Source organism: Xiphias gladius, chromosome 22, assembly GCF_016859285.1.
Source record: "Xiphias gladius isolate SHS-SW01 ecotype Sanya breed wild chromosome 22, ASM1685928v1, whole genome shotgun sequence".
NCBI classification, from domain to species: Eukaryota; Metazoa; Chordata; class Actinopteri; order Istiophoriformes; family Xiphiidae; genus Xiphias; species Xiphias gladius.
The window spans coordinates 9,802,588-9,825,862 of NC_053421.1; the positions used below are offsets into that span (position 1 = coordinate 9,802,588).

At 38.9% G+C, this 23,275-nt stretch overlaps 1 protein-coding gene across 1 annotated transcript in view; it reads left to right on the forward strand.

Moving 5' to 3' along the window:
• Positions 1 to 22,917, forward strand: part of ulk4 (unc-51 like kinase 4) — an 84,939-nt gene extending 62,022 nt beyond the window's left edge. Inside the window, exons 26-30 of the mRNA XM_040117361.1 lie at positions 7,415 to 7,581; positions 9,641 to 9,742; positions 11,934 to 12,128; positions 16,777 to 16,865; positions 21,605 to 22,917. Of these exons, the coding sequence (XP_039973295.1) occupies positions 7,415 to 7,581; positions 9,641 to 9,742; positions 11,934 to 12,128; positions 16,777 to 16,865; positions 21,605 to 21,665 (614 nt within the window). The 3' untranslated portion in view covers positions 21,666 to 22,917. The remainder of the gene's footprint in view (positions 1 to 7,414; positions 7,582 to 9,640; positions 9,743 to 11,933; positions 12,129 to 16,776; positions 16,866 to 21,604) is intronic.
• The last annotated feature ends 358 nt before the right edge of the window (positions 22,918 to 23,275 follow it).

A 23,275-nucleotide genomic window follows, 5' to 3' on the forward strand; every position in this document is an offset into this window, starting at 1 on the left:
TATGTCATTGAGTGATTGCCAAGGGAATAAATGGATTTCTTGCTCGGTTGGTTCTAACATTGGGGTATCTGTACCACCGACCAGAAGGGAGTGACTGAAACTGTACAGAAAGTGGATGGGATGTATCCAAGCAGACCTTGTCTGCCTGCTCAGTCCGCCTGGTCAGGTACAGATGGTATAGATCTGCCTGCAGCTCCCTCATAATTTTTCCACAAGTCTTAACAATTTTTCCCAATTTTTTCTTGTGAGTGATTTTGGAATGTCCTTACCAAATATAATATAACAACAAACGATACTCTCAATAAAAGGCTTGTAAAATGTTGTCATTGACCCTACTGTACTACTACTAGTACTACATACTACGTTAGTATAATGTATACACTCTGCTAGCATTAGTTATTGTAATGTTGCCTGCTGTGCTTATTCAGGTCAACAACCTTGGCTGTGTGTGTGTGTGTGTGTGTGTGTGCGTGCGTGCGTGTGTGCGTGTGTGCGTGCGTGTGTGTGTGTGTGTGAGAAAGAGAGAGATGGAGTATGTAAGTGTATGTGTGTGTGTATTGTGTATGAGGCAATGTTTTTTGTGCTTAAGCTAGGGTGAAACTCAATAACATCAGAATTTCTTTTTGAGTCCAAGTGATTCCAGTAAATCCAGAGGGGGGAATCAAATTTATATATTTATCTTGGAGTGACAACATTTTATAGAAGTTAGGTCATTTTAGGCCCATTTGAGCACCCAAGAGATAGTTTGGGATTTGGTCTTTAACTAGAAGGAAGGAATAATAAGGCACAAAGCCTAGGCATGTAGGGATGCAGCATAAATATGAATGCACTAAATTAAAGATTTTTACAAGAATAAAAATACAAACACTGCTGTCTCTCTCTCACTCCCTCTCTCTTGCTCTGTGTGTGTGTGTGTGTATCTCTTTCACTCATTATTTTTTGCCCCCCCGCCAAAAAAACAAAACAAAAAAAACCCCTACTATCAACCCCTCCTCTCCCTCTATTTCCATTGGGTCAGCAGTGCGGCAGTTCAGTAGTCAGCATCATTATCGTCCAATCAGCTCTCCTCTCAACAAGAAACTGTCAACCCAGCACTAATACTGGCTGGGCAATTAACGCTATCTCTCTCCCCTCCCCTCTCCTCTCCTCTCCTCTCCTCTCCTGTCCTCTCCTCTCCTGCTCTATCACCTTTTGCTGTATTAATTTGTTCTCTACCTCTTATCCCTCCTTTTCTTTATCTCCTACTATCCACTTGTCCAATCTATTCAGCTCACATCTTGCCCCCTCTTCTCCTCTCTTTCCTTTTTCCCTGTTCCCATTTTTACCTTCTCTCCTATTCTCTGTTTTGGACTCCTTTTCTATCTCCTCTTCTCCTTTTTCTCCTTCTTTTCATTGTGGTTCACTCCAGATCAGTGTGGTGATGGTAAGAAAGAAGGGAGAGGGAGAGAAGAGGAGAAGGGAGGAGGCATGTATAATTGGCTTTTTAAGGTGTGACAGAAAAAGGAGGGGAAGAGTGGTGTGCGAGCATGTATGTGTGTGTGTTTGTCTGTGAATGTCTGTTGGGACGCAATGAAATAGACAGTGAAGATGAGCAAAATAGGGTGGTGGGTTTTTTGTGCTTATGTGAATGTATTTGTGCTTATGCTTTTGTGTATGTTTGAGATAGAGAGGAGATGTGTGTGTGGGGGGGTGGATGCAGGAGCACTCGGTATGTGTGTGAGTGTGTGTAAGAGAGAGAAAGAGACAGAGAGAGGAGATGAGGTTTATAATTGGGCAGATTTGCCTCTGACTGAGATAATACCCCCTGGGGAATGAAGACAGAGGGAGCAAAGAGAGAGAGAGACAGATAGGGAGGAAGAACAGGACAACAGAAAGAAAAAGAAGATGGCAAAAAAGGCATGAGGGAGAGAGGGTAGCAGAGAGGGGACAGAGGAAGAATGAGATACAGAGAGAAAGAATGTGGTGCATTTAGATGAGAAGACAGGATGGAGGGAGGGACGAGATGATAGAGAAAAACGGAGTTTAAAGTGAGTGACAATTTGATAGAGGGAGAGATAGAGAGATGCAGAAAGGGAAGAATAACTTGACTGGGGAGTAAGAGACAAGTCCTAACCAAAGTTCTTATTATTTTATATCACTATGGATTTCACAACTTTGTTTTGAGAACAGATTAATGTAGAAAGTCTAGGTTGTAATCTGATTATGTAAGGATATGAAGCCTAGAGCTCCTCCACTAATATTGAATTTGAGACTCATTTTCAAGGCATATTGATAAGCAGACTGCATGATTTACTAAGGAAATGGACGCACCTAGAGCAGCCAAAATGTGTTTGCATCCTAAGCAATCCCTTACTTTGGTTTTAGGCTGTGGTGCTGAAAAGGTGTCAGTTAATTAAAGAATCCTTTAATTAATTAAAAAAAAGTCTTCAGGGACTCTATGCGTCTTCAGAAACCTTGAAGGTCTTTGAGGTTCCTCACAGGGTTGGATCCATCACCAATCTTTGTTATTTCTCCTGACCTTTTGTGAGAAGCTCAAAGGAATTTTTTTGGTAATTGCTTCTGTGCCGGTGTTATCTATTTGGAACTTGAATTTAAGATTGGGTTCAGGTTATTTCCCAAAACGGTGTCTAAAAAGTTTTATAATGGTTCTTCCACACAGTGTCCATATGTGCATGATCAATAATAATGCCCCTTGGCATAATTTATACCACAAAGATCTTCCATATTAACGTTTTCATATTAGCAAGCACCAAAGAGGTTACTGACAGTTTTACATAATGGAAATCAATTAGACATTTTTGACAGTAAATTTAAGATGTTTTACAGTGTGTCTCGAGTTTATGGTGTTCATAGCTTCCTTTTATACTGGTGCAATTTGTATTGCAGTCCCTAGATACCAGTGAGAAGTTATTTATTCATGAAGATTTTTGTTTTACAAAAAACAATGTGAATAAGAAATCTTCACATATCAAATTTTCAAATTTATGATAATATGTGACAATATGGTGAGCTTTCCCTGACCCTAAATCTGAACACAATCTTTACCTAACTGTAACTAAGGATAGGATAGGATCTGCCAGGCAGAATGGGATAAACTGTATGCAAATTTTGTAGAGACTTACCCGAGACGACTCGGAGCTGCAATTGCTGCCAAGGCGGCTTCTTCAAAGTACTGAATTGAGGGTATTAATACTTTTGTAAATTATTTTGATTTTTAATGAACTTGGGTTATTGATTGTAGATTGATGGGCAAAAATAGAAATTTTATCCTTTTAAGATTAAATCTACGACACAATAAAGTGGCCCAAAAATGAAGGGGTCTGTACACCTTCTGGAGTCTATAATGAAGGTGTACAGACCCCTTATGGAGCAACATTACAGTATGTAAACATTCATTAATGGGGAAAATCACATTATAGAAACCATCTACATACTTTAATTGAACTGTACTGTCAAATCAACTGAAACATTATGCATTCATTACATGTAATATGTTTAGGAGAGGTTTTTCTTTCCCCAGAAAACTTTTCTACTACGCTTTGACAGTAATGCTCTGAGCCATCCGTCCTGTTGATTCCCAATAGAACTCACTTTACAGTGGTTTATAAATAGATTATATGTCTAAAGCATTGTGAAATGTCTATTTTTAACCTATTTAAAGTCCAAACCCCAAAATAGGCCAGATCACAATGGTTTTCACTCCGATTATTTCCCTAGCAAAACAAGCAAGTAAAATTTGTACATATGTGATATGTTTAAAATTGAATTAGTACTGACTGAATGAAGCTGTTATCCCTCTGATGACTGTTATGTTCCCACGTCACTAGTACACACATAGACAACCTAGAGATGCATACCCATCCATACCTGTCAGGGAAAGCAATATAAATCATTACTTTATGAACAAACAGACATACACACACACGAGATCTCATACTAGCAGTGTAATAGTGTAATAGTGCTCTGCCATGACGCCATAAACGTGTGTGTGTGTGTATGTAACGTTTCAAAAAGCAATTGCTGATTTTTTGCTGACTGAATGCCAGCCAGACGCCAAACCACAATAAGATTGAATCATATTGCACAATCATTAAAGTATTTTATGGTACTCTAATGATATTTCTCCTGAAACAAATACAGTTTCTCTTGTAATCTATAATGAATGTAGAATAGTAATAAATGTGCGTCCCTATTTTAACCATGTAGTCGTCCAGTCGTCCTGACCAGAGCTAGGCCTGTGTCTTGTGTGCAACAATACTAAGTGCATTTCCAACTGCACTTGCTATGTTTGTCCATATAAGTACAGCGCTTTATGTTTAAATGGGTCATTACGTTAGCTGCTCACATTTTTCTTGAAATTATTTTTCCTGGAACTTTATGAACTGTTTGTGCTCAGTGCATTGCCAAGATGTGATAATTTGATAATTCTGATCATTTGCAGAGCTTAATTTTGGAAGCTGTATAGAATATGGAGTTAAAAGCAACCAGTTAATTTGTTTGTTAAAGTTTTTGTGATATTCTGTAGAATCTTGGTGCTTGTTGAGCTTGATTTAATCAAGGGGGTACTCACAGTGGATCAAGAATGCATAAATGTGTGCTATGCTTTGGAAATGCGCAAAATTTTAAAATTGGAGACTGCAGTTGGAAAACTTATACTCTGTCACTTTCAGATGACTTTAGCTACTCAGTCAGCTGAGAGGAAAGGCTTTTATACAGCCTGTGAGCGACTGAGGAAGATAGATGATAGTAAAAACCATCAATCTACAATTCAGTACAGACTCTGCCTTGCTGACATTTTTGCAGTAATCACATTCCTTTTGTAGTATTGATGTGAATCTAAATGTCTATTCTGGTTGGAACTTATTTATTCATATCAATAAGCTTTAATCTGTAACTGCATTTTGTTTGAGGTTGCTGGTGAAATTCAGTCAAATGAGTGTCATTGTGCTAAGAACAGGCGCAGTCCTTGGTTTTCTAATTTATGAGCAACATTAATCTTCTCTGGTATCACTGTAATCTCATTTAGTCCTAGTGTATTTACAGTGACTCACCAAATATGTAACAATTTTATTCCCTAAAAAAAATACATGCTTAGTGATTTGTGTCTTTACTCTGATCAGGCGTGTTTTGTTTGAATGGAACAGCCTGTCTAATCTAAATGCATTGAGGCCTTAAAAAAATCAAAACATTTTTAAAGTCGACAGGTGGTTTGATGAGCCACAGAGTGCTGCCAGTGTGTGACTAAAAGTTGAAAACACAGGATGCATTTGGAAATAAAGTTAGTTAGGCTTCAAATTCCCTTTCCAGTTTCCAGCTTTTCACTACTTCTTAGCCTTATTATAACCCTCCCCTTCCAATACAGATTCTACCGTGCTGTAACTTTAGTGAAATACTGTACATGTGTCATGTCAACCGAGTCATGGCAAAATCTGTATAGAGTGCCTACATAAAACTGTAGCAGGTTATTACAGCATTGACTCATCCAGATAGAAAATTTAGATTCTTTAAAAGGGAATTTTTATATCCTAATAGTCCATATGAATACCATTCACAAGCACACAGCCTCTATGTATATTCCCGATATGAGCATAAAAAATGTAGGTTCACGATCAAAAAGTAATTTTAGTTTTGATTTATTACCCAGCTTTAATACCTTGTCAATATATGGCTCAAATGTCAGGAAAGTCTACATACTTTATTTGATAGAATATCCTGTTTGTTTTTTATTCGTGATTTGTTACAGATGGCTATGTATAGGGATGACAGCTATTCTCAACCGATAATAACAGAACAATGTTATTAACATATAAATGAGCAACTATTTATCTAGAACAGAGTTTACTTCTGATCAGGACTGCATTGTCAGATCACATTCATAGAAGAAAGTGTTTGTTTGAATGAACAGTCCAAAGTAGAGAAGTCTGTTTATTTAATTTACATCTCACTGATAGAAGTCTAGCTTTATAGCTCTCTAGTGTCTGCAGTGTTGCACTTTCACTCACAAAAATAAAGACACACAACATCTGCATTCTAAATAAAGATTTATTGGAATAGAAACTAACCTGGCTATACTTTCCCCCGTGGAAAGACAGTGGTTGAGTTCATTTGTTTTTTAACTGTTACTTTTTTGGTGCACAGAAATGGAAGAGAAGTAGACTTAGCTAGCCTAAATATTGGCACAGTGTACATTTTTTGGAATGCATATGTCATGTCAACCTAGTCAGGGCAGAATCTATCTTCACTTAAAGAGATGTGTGGTGAGAACACATCAGATTCCCCCAATAGCTAACTACACAGATCAAGTTGCAAAATGCACAGTATCTACCATGTCATGTTAAAATAAATCAGCAAATGAACATGGGTTTGCCCTTTAGTAAGCGGTATTTATTCATGGCTTAGCGAGGTTTCACAGCTTTAAAACATAGAGTGAGGTGAAAGGGAAGGGGAATAGATAAGAAGAGAATTTAATTTTAGATGAGAATTTAAACGGAGTTGTGCTTTGTTGTTGATGTTCTTTACCTGTGCCAAGAAGGTTATGTTTTCACCTGTGTCTGTTTGTGTGTTGGTTTGTTTGTCAGCAGAGTTATGCAAAAACTACTGAACCAATTTGCACCAAATTTGGTGGAGGGATGGGGCATAAGCAAGGGAAGAAGCCATTAAATTTTGGGGCAGATCCGGATCATTTACTATGAATTTAAATTTTTTCCTCTGAAGTCTGGTGTATGCTGTTTTGACATTGGCCTTGGCGGAGGTCTGTGTTAATATTGTGTGGACTTGATACTATTAAATTTTCATAGAGGAATTCAACCCTGCAAAGTACAAGTTCTGTTTAAATACTTAAGTGTTAAATTCAGCTATTTTTTTTCTGCTGGGCTATATGCTAACAATGAAATGCTAATAGGATGAAGAGGGAGAGTGTCTCTCATCTTGCACAGGAGCTATCGATCCACTGAGGAGTCAAATCAAAGCCTGCAGTTATAGACATTTACACAGGCTTAAGTTATTCTTTACACCTCAGACATCCTGTACATGTACGAAAGAGAGTAAGGTGTGTTGATTATTTGAAATACATAGAAGTTTGCTGGTTTGATTGGTTACAATCTAATCTTTAATAAATGAGCTTTTGAACAGAACTGATTATTTGATATTTCATCATGACATTGGAGCCACAGGAAGCCCAAGTTCTTCATGTTTGCTAATAGGATCCTTATTTTAATAATACAACGTGGTTTGTCTGTTCGGATATTTCCTTTGTAGTGTTTAATGTATTTGGCTGTGTAGACTGTCCACAGAGTGTAGAATGAAGCATTTGATATCTTTGAAATTTCACCAGAAATTTCACCATTAAATAAATCCCAGCATGTTGTAGTTCATCCACAGCTTTCTCATGATGATCTCTTTTTCTACTGCACAGGCCTAGTAGAGGTGGTTGTGAATACCCTCTCAGAAGCTGCAGTGGTCCACCCAGATGGAGAGGGGCATGCCGTGAGGAAGATCAGCCATCTTGTGTTACAAACTCTTCTGGAACTGCTTCACAACACACTAAAACAAACATCAGCAGTTGTCCGCTCTGCACTTAAGGTATCAATATTCAAACAGAATTAATGAGAACTATAAACTCACTACCCTTTCTTCGACAACAGTTAGTAAGATTCCTTTCAGCGAGGCATGGAACAGATCAGAAAATATACTGAAAAACTAACCTCAAGTATCATCTCTGTGCTTTATTAGCAATGTATTTCACATTATCCCCTGCCCCAGTGACAAAGAGCATCAATAGAATGCTTCAATTTTAAAAATATCTTCAAAGACAATAAAGGAACTAAATAGAGGCTTTTCGAGTAACTCAACAAACTAAATGCAAGTACCTCTTTCTCCCACATGCTTGTCTGACATTTCGTGAATGAAACCTATTGATAAGGCACATAAATACCATTAATTGTGATGTTAATTAGAAGTTAATGTGACTGTGATCTCAACTCTATGGTTGTCTACATTATTGCCTATCTCAAATTCATCTGTGGAGAAAATATCAATATTTGACGACTGCAAGTTACAAACCAATATCCTTACAAACTTAGAACTACAATTTTCTATACATCTAAATATGACCGCATTGCAACAGTCTTTGCAAAGAAATCCTTAAGGCGCCATAACAGCTTCCCTTGGATTTCTCAATGTTTTTTAAATGATTGTTAGCTGTGTGTCAGTTTGTTTTGCTTGTATCATGTAACATTGGTCCTTATAGTCTGGTGTATTTCCCACATTTATTCACCGTTTATCAATTTAACCTTTGTTGAGCACATAATCACCAAAAGAATCACAAAGTCAGCTCCCTAAAAATTTTGTCCTTGTATCATGTCCCTGAAAGTATGTGTGTATATGTGTGTTTGTTTGTTAGTGTGTGTCCATTGATGTGTGCAGTAGAAGCTAGCAGGTATAAGTAACTGCAGTATTGAAGTTGTGGACTCAGGAGAAAGCGAATGAGGTCCCGAGTTACTTGGACACACACGCACGCACACATACACACACATACTCTCAGCCATACACAGAGGGGCCTGTCTGGCTGTGTCCCTGCGGCCTCATTATCACCACTGGCTTTGTCCTCAGCTTGCCTCCCTACACACAGATGCACACACACTCACATATGCTCACATACACACACACCAGCCCCCATCTCCCCATAGTGTGCACCCCAGCCCAGTGCATACATATTAATGCTTAGACGAGACAGGGGGTGGAGGGACTAAAGGAGAGGTAGGGTAAAAGACTGGGTGGAAGAGAGAAGGACAGAAGAGGGAGAGGGAAGGATGGAGAGATAGAAGGAGAGGCAGAGATGGAAAAGGGAGCAAGCCGAATGTTCAGTGGAAATCAATTCTGTGAGAAATGCAAAGCTCATTAAAAAAGAAACATTTCTACCCAAACCAAATTCATTTGGGTAATAAGGTCTGATAAGGAGAGAGGACGTGACTAGAACGCTCTCCCCAAACTATTACTCTGTTGGTCAAGAGAGAGTGAGTCAGAGATTATATATACTTCAGAAAAAAAAAAAGAGAAATAGAGAGAGCATAACAGAGAAGTGACTTTGAGAGAGAGAGAGAAAATGTGTGCCAATATTAATCACATTATTCCACCACTAATTGGCCCAAAGTTCCACTGTAGGCATGAACCAAACTAAAATAAGCCAAAATGAGGGACAGAGGTGCTAAAGGTCGGGTAACAAAAAAAAGGAGAACATGATAGGACTGAAGTCTTAATGAAATGCAAAATTAACTTGATTTGACAAATAAAATACATTTCTCAATGTGTGTTGTCCTGAACACATGTTGAGCTGAAGAGAGTTAAAATAACACAGTGTATGTAGGAAAACTATTTCCCCCCTTGGTATACCTAACAGTCTGTCTTTCTGTGTCTGTCTCAGTTTGTCAGAATCTGTTTTGGCAGGTCTCTGGATCCATCATTATTGACTGTCAAATCTCTATAAATGATTTAGCGTGTGTTTGTGTGTGTGTCTGTGTGTGTGTGTGTGTGTGTGTGTGTGTGTGTGTGTGTGTGTGTGTGTGTGTGTGTGTGTGTGTGTGTGTGTGTGTGTGTGTGTGTGTGTGTGTGTGTGTGTGTGTGTGTGTGTGTGTGTGTGTAGAGCCAGAGGCTATCTTGTCCAGCAGTAGAGATGGAAGCAGCAGAGAAGGTGCTGCTAGCCAACAGACCCCTGAGCCAACTCAGCACGCACCTCATTCATATGGTGAGACCGACACTCAGAGAGCCTGTGTGTTTGTCTGTAAATGCTTTGCATGCAATTGTTTTCTTTAGTGTGTGTTGATGTACTATATGTCTAAATGAATGCTTGGTACAGTGAGACAGGGAAGTGTGTGTGTGTGTGTGTGTGTCTGTGTGTGTGTGTGTGTGTGTGTGTGTGTGTGCGTGCGTGCGTGCGTGCGTATGTGCGTGTGTGTGTGGACATGTAAAATTTGAACAATTATTACCAGCACCATATGAATCCATTAAGACCAGTAAAACCATTTGATGCTATTAGACAATTCATTCACTAGATCTGCAGCATCGTCTCAGACTAAATATGTCAGTTCTCAAATTTACTCATTTTTTTTTTTAACTAATCAAGCTTAGTTAAAAGTTCTTCCTTAATTAGCCGTCTTCTGGAGACGTGTATATCTCTTTTATGGTCATGAAATTAATCAAGCAGTCCTATAGTATACTATTTTTAAAGAGACAAGTAAAAATGCTTGAAATGCACTTTCATGCACTGACTCTGTGTCCTCTAATTCCTTCAACTAGTTCTGTTAAAGCTACATAGTTATTTGCAAATGCATTGACTATGTTACATGTTATTTCAGTGTAGGAATGTTACACAAATTAAGTATGCTCCTTGCACATCGCAAGTCTGTTCAATACAGATGATTATCTTAGTGTACTGAAGTAATTATTCAACAGTTATTACAATTGTTAATCCCAGAAATCTGCAGAAAGGGGTTTTATATCTGCAAGTACCCACATAGAACCTGATGCAATCTGAAAAATGGGAAGATAAGAGTGGGTCCACACCTTCTGGCACTATACACATTACTGAGGATAAAATATATCTCTTAAAATTGGATATTAAAGAATAATGTGATGTGAAATAACTTCCTCCTCTCACATTACTGAGGATAAAATATATCTCTTAAAATTGGATATTAAAGAATAATGTGATGTGAAATAACTTCCTCCTCTATCTGCACTCAGAATCTTAAAATTATGATTTAAGTACTATAATATTAGAGTTAAAATTAAATTCAGTTACTTGATGAATAATGGTCTTCATCTCTTGCCTTCTGCAACTTTCTTTACAGTAGAAAAATTAAACAAGATTTGTGAACTATTCAAAAAAAAAATGAAGTTGAAGAGTGGCAGAAGTTCTAAGGGAAATGAAATAGAGGTTTGACGATGAAATGACATGAAGGGGGAAAAGGGGACAGATGAGAAAGAAACATGGAGAAAAATCCATTCAAAAGCGAGAGGGTGCTGTGAGGCATCCTGGGAAGTTGATGACGTAAAGGAGAGGGGAGAAAGAAAAGGAGAGTGGGAGGAGAAGAGGGGGTCTCAAGGGATACAACAGAGGTTTTTACTTGAGTGTTTGGTGAGCATGTGTGTGTCTGTGTCCCTGGTTGTGGATGAGAGGGTTAAGGGGGCAGCTGAAACACCCCTGGCTTCTGCACAGCACCTTTGCCCCATGGGGTATTAGTGAAATACAGAGAGCATGAGTGTCAATATGATCATTGAATCTAATATCATTAAAGCTGCAAGACTTGCTTGTATTAAAAGCATGCAGTTCTGAAGCATAGTGGGCCAATTATTGATGCATGGTAAAGAATTATGATTTACTCAGTGCAGAAATTTAGTTATAAATAATGCAATCATTTTTTTGACAAGGACTCAGCTATGGACTGTAATCTTGTTCAGATGCACATGGTTTGGAAAGAACGTTGATCCCACATGATTGCCTGTAAAGATTTTTGATATTTACTTGATATGGTCTCCAAATACATCAATGTATCCAAATACAGTACAGTAAATAACTTCTGGTTGTGTTTGTGTGAAATTTTCTATTAATTATAATTACAAAATACTGTGAAAAATCACAGCAAACTCATAAATTTTGCATGTAATGGCTTTAATTATTAATTTTAATAACATTCTCTTGAATGTGTTCTATAATACACTAACTTACGTGTGTGAAAAGAGGACTTCATTGTTTGAATTCATTTCAGATTTCTATTTCAGATTTTTTATTTATGTTATGTACAGTAAGTACAACTGGAAGAAGGAGAATTAAATCACTTTATTTAGGCCCATGGCCCATAGTAACCACAGTAATGTAAGTAAAAACAGGAGTTGGTTCATCGTTCCTTTTATTGACAGATATTCTTCCTTTGTAGCTGTCCACTGAAAACCAGGAGGTGTGGGAGGAGTCTATTCAATGTCTGTCCCTATTGGTCCAGCTGTACGGTGGAGAGGGTCATGACTGCCTGTCACCCTCCAGCTTGCAAAGCTTCTCACACATGCTGCGTACACAAATGCACAGTGAGACCCCCCGAATACAGCGCACAACCCTTAGGATCATCAAACGACTGGTGAGTACAGTGTGTGTTTTGGCAGACACAAACAGACCAACATCTATGCAGATGCATAGCGAGTTTCACATACATGCCAACATTACTTGCATGACATTTTATCAGGTATCAATTTGTGCTCCATGTGTGTCCCTTTTTGAAGTGTCAGTATTGGTCATATGGCAGCACTGAAACATGTTTGAATCTCTTTTTATGATTGACGAATCTTGATCCTTGGTCATGTGTACTTTGAGGGTTGAAATAATAACTCACCACTGCAGAATGAAAAAATTGGAATAATAAAAACAGACTGAGTACAGACGCACGCGCAGTCAGACCTGCTGTGCTGCTGTTCTGAAAATAGAGTGTAGTTTCACCAAAACTTGACTGACAGAGGGAGCAAGACAGAGAGGGAGAAAAAGTGTTGGTTTGTATCTGCCTGTCACTTCTGTTCAAGTGTTTGTCCAATTCTGTCTGATAGTCAAAATGATTTGTAGTACAAGCCAAAGACAGCTGACTTCTAGAGTGTACTGCAGTAAAGCAAGTGGAGGTTTAGTGAGGCTTATATTTCCAGAACATAATAAATAACATTATCTTTTGTTATGGTAACATAGGGAAAACTGATGCAGCTGCAGCCAACTTTCACCAGAATTAGGCAAGTTTTGACAGAAACACAACAATAAACTGGTGCTGTAACAACCAGTTAACTGAACTTCCAGTAATATATCGAGCAGAGACTCATACCAAATTAGACAAAGCTAGTTGGGAAGCACACAAACTATAAGTTTTGTATACATTCTGTAGCTTTGATTCCCAAGGAAATAAATTTATATAAGATGATTCTGCAGTAAAAGGTTCTCGCTCAGTGCCATCTCTCAGTGGCAATGCAAAAAGCAGTATGCTGTGTATGTACCGTGGGGACAAGTAAGCATTTTACTTTGACACAAAAGACCAGACTTTGCATCCTTTCTCTAACTTAAAACAAGTAGTTCGGGTTGATATTGGATTTTCAAAAATGTAGCCATCGAGTATAATCCAGGGTTTAGCAGAATCATACAAGATCCGTTTGAACTCTTAGGTAAAAAGAGAAGCCAGGCAGGGTTGAAGTGGGCAGTCCAGTGAAAATACACCTCAAAACTCAACATGACCAAGTTTGAAAAATTGGCTGATTTTGCTGTAGACCCCTATGAATGATGTAAAATCCATTCCTAATGTTTTGGCTTGGCCGCAGGGTCATGAAATAGTTTCTGCACATGGGACACAAGGTCAGCTGTCACCCTGAGATCATATGATCTGACTGAAGGCTGTGCCTGGAAGCTACCTAATATTTGTAGTCATGAGTGTGTATGGGGGAGAGAGAGTTTGCGTGTGTGTATTTTGGATTCCTCTCACTAATTAGATTCAGCCACCTGAACCACCCTCACACAAACTCTCTGTCATACACAAGCTCACAGATTTACCTCTTTTCTCTTTCCGTGAGTCGTCAAAAATTTGTCCTCATGTGCAAACTCCCTCATTACCTACCCAACAGTTGCAGTAACACCAAGGTGTGTATTCTCTATCCTGCTCACCACCCTGAGCAATACACACACAAAAATATCTGTGTGTTTCAGCCATTTCCTCATAGCTAGTGGGTGAGTCACTAAGCAGCATAGTGCTGGGAACTAATTCATTTGCTCAGAAAAATATCCATCAAATTTTCCATGCATTTAGTCAATCTACTCATTGCACATTATTTAATTTAAAAGATTTAAATGTTAACGTTTTACTCGTCCTTAGAGAACTGTCACGATACAGTTTTCTCACCTTGCACTTTTTTCCATTGGAGTTTAATAGCTAAATCTTTAAAGAGAAAACTAAATCAACATCTTATAACTGTTTGGTAAATTGAGTTTTCTTGAATCTCATTATCAATCAGCCAGTCAGCTGGCAGAGAACAATGTGTAGCTTTGAAAGAATGCAACAGAAATTCCTTATCCGCAACAGGCACTTTTTCACAGCTATATGGTCACAGAAACACAATGACTCACATATTTTCTCTCAAAACACACACCTACACACAGACAAGTGTCTGCCCTTCAACAAAGGCTTTTTAATTATCTTTCATTGATTTCAGGGCTCTGTTAATCTCAATCAAAGATCCCGCTAATAGCTTGGAAACTGCAAGGGAGGAGAGAGGGAGAATGAATCAAGAGTGAATTAGTGAAATTTCAACTTGTCTTTTTTTTAAAAAATCACAATTTGGAAAGAGTTAAATGGGAATGCTAATTTAATGAAAAGGGATTAAGAAGAAGTTGACAGAGAAAGAAGTATTTATTCCTATTTTTTTAAAGCAGTTTGATTTGTCAGTGTAAACTTTTTTTAAAACTTATTACTTTTTATTACTTATTACTAAACTTTGTAGCCTGCCTCTAGCAATACTGCACTCTATTGTGTTCAGTGACTGGTCCCTAAATACGCATGTACAATTCATGTCTTTCTCAAGTAATCTGTTTCCATGCAAATTCTCTATAGTTGGCATGAATTGAACTAAAGAAACGCATTTGAGTTCAACATGTTTTCAGTTTCATTAAGGCATTTTGCCAACAGCTGACTACGTATTACAGCTAGAAACATGCAGATTGGGTATTTGTGACCAGGGACATCTGCACAAACAGTTTAAGAAGACAGAATAAAAAAGTGTTAGGTAGCATTGTCTCAGTCTTCAAAAGTGAAGAAATAAGGAAAAGTGGCAGTCGTAATAACCATGGTGTGATGCACTGTAATTAAACTTGATGGTATGGTGTCAGGATTATTTATTAAGTCAATTAAAAATCTAAATACATGCACGGGCAATGACAGAAAATGTCTGCACAGGACATGAAATTGGCCTCAGATTGTGCTCCAGGCTTGAATGTGGATGAATAGTTCTACAAGAACTCCACTTTTACAACAGCAGTGGGTAGGAGTCAGTTCTTTCTTAGTATTATCCATAAAACAAATAATCATTCCTTGGTAATCTCTCTCTCTCTCTCTCCGAACAAACACACTGTCACTACATTGTCACTTGTTTGAACTTAATATCTATTATGACAGCCCTGGGCTGTTTTTCTGAGAGGCAATGTGTCTGACTGTCTGTCTCATCTGACTTTGAGTTCAGTATTGTAGAGTCAGGGTGTTGGATATGTAGAGATAGGGTAGAAGTAGAGGACGAAGAATAGGTGGAGAGCAGGGATGGAGAAGGGATGATAAGTAGGTGTGTGTGTGTGTGTGTGTGTGTGTGTGTGTGTGTGTGTGTGTGTGTGTGTGTGTGTGTGTGTGTGTGTGTGTGTGTGTGTGTGTGTTTAGTGGTTGGTTGGCAACCACTAAACACTAGTGGGGACAAATTTCCGACAAAAGACCAGTTAATTGGAGATGGCTTGTCAATTGGGGACAAAAAAAAATAGATGGAAGTAAAGGTATTTGTGTGTGTTTGTCAGAAAAGTAAGTAAGTGGGGGAAGTAACTTTGTCTCCTCCTAACCCCGTTACCTAGCAACAACCATGCTTTGTCGCCACAGAGACAGAGGTGATGATGTCACTGGAGATCAGAGAGAACATGTTCACCAAACACGCAGGGACACATCCACTCAGATACACTCACATAAATATTCACTAAAACACACACACACACACACACACACACACACACACACCTTGAACAACGGGTAACGATATATAGGCAACCACAGATTTTATTATTTATAGATATTCATTTGTTCCACAAGTTAACCTGTCAATGTAATATTAAATCAGATCTTAACTCAAACCATAAACTTAGCTATCAGTTAAAACATTGTAATTGCCCCTTTTTAAGGTGAGGACCAACCTAAACACAAACTCAGACACACACTCAGCAGCCTGAGTAACATGCAAAATGATTCCGTGATGGTAACAGACTAGTGTGGTCCACAAGATGACTTTGAGTAGTGCTGTGAAAAGATAAAGAAAGTGAAAATTATATTTCTAATGTAAAAATGTATCATTAGTGGTTTCTTATTATTGGTGAAATTGTGGTTATAGCTGCTTGGCTTCCTCCTCAGATTAATCAGTCCCAATATACCGGAAAGGGGGAAAAAAAAAAAAAAATTCATCTTGCATGTTTGCAGAGCATCATGACTGGTATTGCGGTATTTGTTGAGATCACAGTGACAAACATCACTGATAGACAGTTACATCATATCAATCTTATCTATAAGGCTTGGGAACAAGATATTATACAAAGTCATGCTGCACCTTTCTGCCATACTGAGGAGTAGGTTTTTTTGTTAGTTCGAGTGTAATTTAATGAGCTTTGACTAATGGTAGCTTGTTGGGGATTCATAAGCAATACTGACTTTTTGGTCCTTCAATCAGTATCACTAAACAAGGTGGTCAGCTTTATGTCTTGGCAAAACTGGATAAACAACCAAGAGTGTGTTTCCTGTTTCTGACTGACTTTCAGCTGGCTTTCGCAGACTTGCAGGTAAAAGTTCACTTTTGTTCAGCTTTGCCTTTGTGAATTTGCACACTTGGCCAACAGAAATAGTGATGCATTGTGTTAGGAAAGGAGGTCATTATGCCAACAGATGCCATCTTTATTCCAACAGCTTTTAGTATCTTCTCTCTCTTTCACTTTCTCACTTTGTTCTTCCTCTCTCCCTCTTGTTTTAGGTGCAGACTACAGACAGATCTGATTGGTTAGAATGTCCTGCAGGGGCGGAGCTAGTGAGTCTACTGCATGATATAACTACATCCACCAGGTGCGTGTGTCCACCGTTTAAGTTTGTATGTGTTTGTGTGTGTCATAAAAAGTATGCATTATTAAGGAATATTCCTTCCACCTCACATTGATATAACACATTTTGCATAGATCACAGACAAAAGAAATTGACTGTGGCAAAACAAAACTATTTAGATGTCTAGATGTGCAGCTGTGTTTTGTTTGTATGTGTATACAATATGTGTCTTTCCATATGAGGCACTCATTTCTGACTTTAGTGTGTGCATGTCTGTATGTCTGTTTATTGGTACCTCAAAGGATACCAATAACAATCTGGATTTAGATACCTCTCCTCCAGCTCTTTCCCTCATCTTATTATTTTTATGCATGTATGAACACATCTGTGCATTACATATGTCAAAACTGATCTTTTTCCAGTTGTTAATTGAAAGGATGCAAGCTTCTGACAGAGCAGAGTATCAGCTTAATGGCTCACAAAGAGCTGAGAGATTAAATATATAAATTTTATTAAAAACAAGGCTTTTGGAGTCTCTTGAGATCTCTTGAGATCTCACATCAGTGTCAGGAAACATGACCTGCATCTCCCCCACGCACCTGACGAAGTAGCAGCTTCCTTCCAAGAAGTACGAGTTTTGGAATTGCAAGGCTTGTGTGGAGACTGCTAAAGTGATGGAAACTCAGAATCAAGACCCACACAATCTCAGCCACAAAAAAATGTCCAGGAAACACAGCTTCAACTGTTACTCTCTCTTTAATGACCTACTGCAGGTTATACTCACTTTTAACCTTGCAGCAAGTAACACAAGCTAAATAAAGGGAGGAAAAAATACACCTACACATACTCCGACTCTAACTGCTGTGTTTATCAGTTTTACTGTAAAATGCAACTTTATAAGCAAATGTAAAAAAAGGGATGCTTTATTAAGTAAACATAAATTAGTCAGATTTGAAGGAAGTGCATATATTGTTACATATCTTTGTATACATTTCTACATACTGTATATTTAAAATGAAAATACAAGAGCAAAATCAATCTTAAAGCTGAAATAGGTATTACTCCCTCCCTTTATGAGATAACTTTGATGTCCTCTCTACACCTATTTATAAAACAATCAGTTACTTTCATTGTGTTTTTGACATGATAAGTGAGCTCTACTGCAAAGCAGGAGGGTGCAATAAAGGCAGTTACATCTCAGACTCATCCATTTAATTTTACTGAGCTTTAAGCTTTGTAATGGCACAAATTTAGAAGCACATCCTTTAATGGTTTGCCTGGAACAGTCCACTAAGTGTTATGACTATCTTTTATCTTTCTCAGATTAAAATGTATAAAATATTTCAAATAGTTGGAAAAAGAACAAAAAAAACAAGTAATTTCTCTCTCTAATATCTAACAAAGATGCCAAAAATTCTGAAATGCTGTGCGTGCGTGCGTGCGTGCGCGCGCCAGTGCACACCTGTATCTCTGCATCTGGATGCCTTTTGTGAGTATGTGAGCCGAATGTGTTCCCTCTTTGAGCCATGGGTTTTGTCACCGTAGCGACCATGCTCTCTTTGATCTTTTGATGTATGAGACCAACGACCTGTCACACACCGACAAACACACACACACACACACACACACACAAATTGCTTTCACACCCTTCTATATACAAAATCTGTCTTTCAATCTCACACACACAGAAACACACACACCCTGTTAGATCAATAATAAAGGTGTATTGTTGTCCTGCTATAGAGACCTCTCCTACCCCCCCTTCCTCTCCCCCGTTTTCTCCTCTCCTCACCCTTTTCATTCCCTTTTGTCACCCTCTATACTAATTTCTCCTCCTCTTTCCCCCCTCTATTTTCTTTCTATTTTCCTAATTTTCTTTCTTTTTCATCTCTTTCCTTCTCTCTCTTGTGCTTTCCCTCTCCCACTTCTCCCCTCCTCTCCCCTCATCTCCGCTTTCTCTCCTTTCCCTCTCTGGCAGATGAAAGCAGGGATCAGCTCTAGCTTTGAAGTAGCTGAGACTGGCACACTCCCACTGGTTTAGTGGTAGGAGGAGGGGAGGAGGGGAGCAGAGGTTTTAGGAGAAAGGGCAGGAGATGAGAGGAGTTATGAGGAGAGAGAGGAGGAGAGGAAGGGAGGGGAGGAGGGGTGAGGAGAGGTTTTAATTGAGAGGATGAGAGGAGGAGGGGCAGAGAGAGAAGACGGTAGAAAGTGGGAAGGAGATGGGAGGTCCGGGCTGAGATCCTAACCCAAATTATGTCATTCAGCCTTTACCATGGCAACCTGAGGAATGCTTTTTCAAAACCTAAAGCCTGACCAAGTGTGTGGGGTGGGAGAGGGGGGTGGTGTGGTGGGGGCATCTAGTATTCGGCATCTGATATCTGCTCAGAAAACAGAGGCAGCTCAGAAAACTACAAAACTGCTCTGCAAACACTCAACTCTGAATTCTGTTACAGTTTATGTGGGATTTTACTAAAACACACACAAAACACATGAATACCCTAAAACTGTTCTTTAAAAAAAATAGTAAGCTGCCTGGTGTTGCTTAACAACAGCACAGTCCTCATGGTGGTCTGTGTTAAACTAATTAAACTTATATTGTCGTTAAACTAATATTTCTCCCCATTGTTAAGGGCAGTGATTCCCAGCCAGTGGTACTTGTACCCCAGGGAATACCCCTGCAGTTACCAGGGGTATGTGGAGAGATTGTTGAAAATATGATGAGTTTGCGAAAAATACTTTGCCATTCCATGTGGTAGAAGATGTATGAATGTAAACCTACTGAAGAAAAGACCAAATATAAACAATGACAACTGCAGGATCGCTATGCCTCTTGTGAAGAAATTATTGTAACCTTATCCTTTTTTATATAATTATGTAAAACGTGACAAGAAGAATCAATGATTTCAGCTTGGATGATTAAACAAAAAAGGCTGGGAACTACTGATTAGAGGAATAGTTCACTTGTACCATAGGTAAACCTTGTGACAGCTTAGTATTTAGACCATGTTGTTAAGGGACTGAGATAAATCCACTACGGTAATCTTAAGGAAATTAATCTACTGTATGCCTGTGTAGAATCCCTTGAGTGAGACTGAATGAAGAAAACCGTGCAGGGAACCTGCTCGTTTTTGCTTTTGCTTTATCTGAAATGTTGGGGGACACACGAATTCCACCCAGGAAACACCCCAAGATTGGATGTAAACTGAGTGTGAGGTTAATGTGGTACTGCAATAGTCATTCACTGTAATCTAAAACAAACTGTTTCAAACACTGTCCTCCACACAGGCGCTGAGTGTCAATTTCGGACTGTGAAAGTGCACGGATTTAATGAGAAACCAAAGTCTAAAGTTTCTGCTAAAACTTTTAGGGCTCCAATTTATGTTTTCCAAATCCACAAACTTTCAAGGATTTCTGAGTCCTCTGGGAGCTTTGTTAATTAGGTTTATTATATAGGGTTTTTTTTAACTAAGGATAGTGGGTGGACTTCTGCCTGGCCCTGGATGCCCTTAAACACACCTGGGAGGAAAAGAAGAGGGGAGGAAGGAGAGAGGAGGGACATAAGAGAGGGTGGGAGGGAGGAGGGAGAGGAGAGAAGGAGAGAGATTGCAGACAGTGTGTAGGGGTCTGACTGTTGTCTAAGTATTTTGAGGTAAACCATAACAAATATGCCATATGGCAGAGTAAAAGTAATAGAAATCCCACCAACACAAGATCAAATATGACCAAAAAAAATTATAATACAGATATGACAAGTAATACACAACTATAACCATAATAGTAATTTCAAGGCAACATAAATAGGAAATCGTTAAAAATAACAATGGAACTTGTTTAAGAAATGAAAATGTTTACAGATAAATATCAGTCAGCCAAAAGGCAACTCAACGAGACCACTGACAAAGGAAACACCAACTCAGACCAGACTGGAGACTTGGTTCAGCAGCAGTGACTGCAGCTCTCTGCAGGGCCTCTATTCATTCAGTCCACTCAGCAAGAGAATCCACCTGAACACAACTGCTCCAGTGCTCTTGTCTGCCACACTGAGAAATGACTTTGATTCTTTTGATTGTCATTTTCAACAGCAAGGTTCTCCTAACAGCGCACCTCAAGCAGTTTGCATAAATCCTATCCACTCTCCACCCCAGTGCCAGCTCCCCAGTATCTGTTTCATTTACAGGCATGCTCAAAAAGCCACAAGCCCTTTTTAAGTCGTCATACTGAAATCATTAGGAGAAGTCATCGGTGCAGTTTCCATGCACACTGGGTCAGAGACTTTTGAACTGTGGGTTTTTGTAAAGTTTACACCAGCTTTATGTAGTTCAGGCAGCATTGTGGGGACATTTTCCAACAAATACGGATGGTCAAACTGAAATAAGACTGGTGAACGTCTACCAGTATAGCAGTCCACAGAATGCATCAAGGTTCTGATATAAGTAAATGGTCAGGAATTCAGATGGCACTGTTAAGAACAGTTCAGTTAGGAGCCTGAGGTTGCTTTGGTGCCAGTTCACGATCACATCTATCTCAGTCTGCCCAACGCTAAACCATTTCCTGATTTACAATTAGGTAGTTTGGCCAGGATAATATGGACACAAATTCCATATCCAGAAAATTGGTCTGTAATTTTATTGGAAGTGAAATTGGGTGGTTACAGTATAAGTATGTACATCATATGACATTGTTATCATTTGCACCTTTTTTATGTCACTGGGTAAATAACATAATTGTGATATGGTGAATAACAATGTTTTTCTCTGTCCCAGGTGTCATGTTGATGTGGTTCCGCTGGCTGCTGAAATCCTCCAAGAGATCTCTGGATCCTAGAAGCTTTAAATCTTAAAACCTTCAACCAATCAAAGCACCAGAACTTGAACTGAATTTCATAACATGTTTCTGAACAATCTTAAACTAGAGAAGATTGTTCTTTCAAGATGTTGCCAGTTTTGGACTAAAATGTCTCTAGACATTAGTTATTTATTTGTTAAATCTCTGGTTGAGCTAGGCTCATTATTAGAAACTGGACTGGATATAAAGATAATTGTATATGTAGTTGGTGACTGTTTTAATTCATATAAAGTTTTGCTTTTGGATGAACCAGTTTTGCTGGAACAGGCTCCTAAAAGCTTTGACATGAGTTTGGTAACAGAGCATTCACTCATCTCTCTACATGACTCTCATTGCATTTGCAAATTGGATCAATGACAGCAATAAATATTGCTCTGACACTACAGTAATTTGACAACTCAATCAAAACATCCGTCCAGTGTCCACCAGACTGGATTACAGCATGAGTGTTAATTAAGACTGTCACAAGCGTCACAGCACTGGCCTCTGGGTTCGTCTTGACAGCTCCAGTCAGTATTGGTGGCAGACTGTCTGACGGTGAATGCAGTTATAAGCAACACACTGCTCAGCTACTGCCAGCACACACGGAAACTGGCTCTTATCAGGAGTTATGATGCAACACAAATGACGTATTCTACTACATTCTGGCAACAGGGAGCAGAGCCATGATAGTTTAATCATGGATTATTTGATAGATTTCTGGTTGATTAAACTGTATGGACATTGGACATCAGAGTAATTTACCATTCCACTTGGAGTCTGTAAAAAGACGGGTGTGTGTATGTTAGTATGACGATGAATAAGGACAGGTTGGAGTTGAGTGAGACTAGGCATAACATCTGTCCTCCATGCAACACCGTGTCCTCTGAAAAATCCTGGGCACACCAGTAATGGTCACCACTGGCAGGCTTTTAGTTCTTCACTCCAGGTTCTAATTTCATATGCAAATCTGACTAATCTCACTAAAGCTGCCCCAAACACAGCTGTCACTGTTCAGTTGTCTGATGTCGTCCACCAAGTTAAACAAACTGAAATTTAGGACGGATTCTCATGACGAAGATAGTGAACAGAACTGGCTTCCTGCCAAACTGCATGCTGACATTTGTTTTCACAGAGGATCATCAGTTTTCCACACCTTACTGCCTACCTGTTATTTGATGTGTAAAACTGAGGGTCACGTTTGTGTTGCGTCATCTGTTACCTTTGCTGTCTGACGTCCAATTCTGCCGCCTTATAGCATAATTTAATTCTAGTTTTACTATCAAGCATGCCTATTATACTGTTGTATGTCAGGCTGACTGGTTGCTTATCACAGAGCCTTTTTAGTTGAGACACAGCTCAATACTATATAGCTCTGTGGAAACAACAGCAGTTGGGACTTGGTCTTAATTGTAAAGGCAACCAATATGACCCAGTTGTAATTATATTTCTAACATAATCCATGATCTTTGCTATGGACTCGCTAAAGGCTGTGGGATTCAGTCAAAAGCTCTTTAGAACATTTTTATTCCAAACATTGCTGTCTTGCTGTGTTACTTGTGTCCTCCTGGATTTAAGGTGTTTGGTGAAATGAGACTTTGAGGCACCCA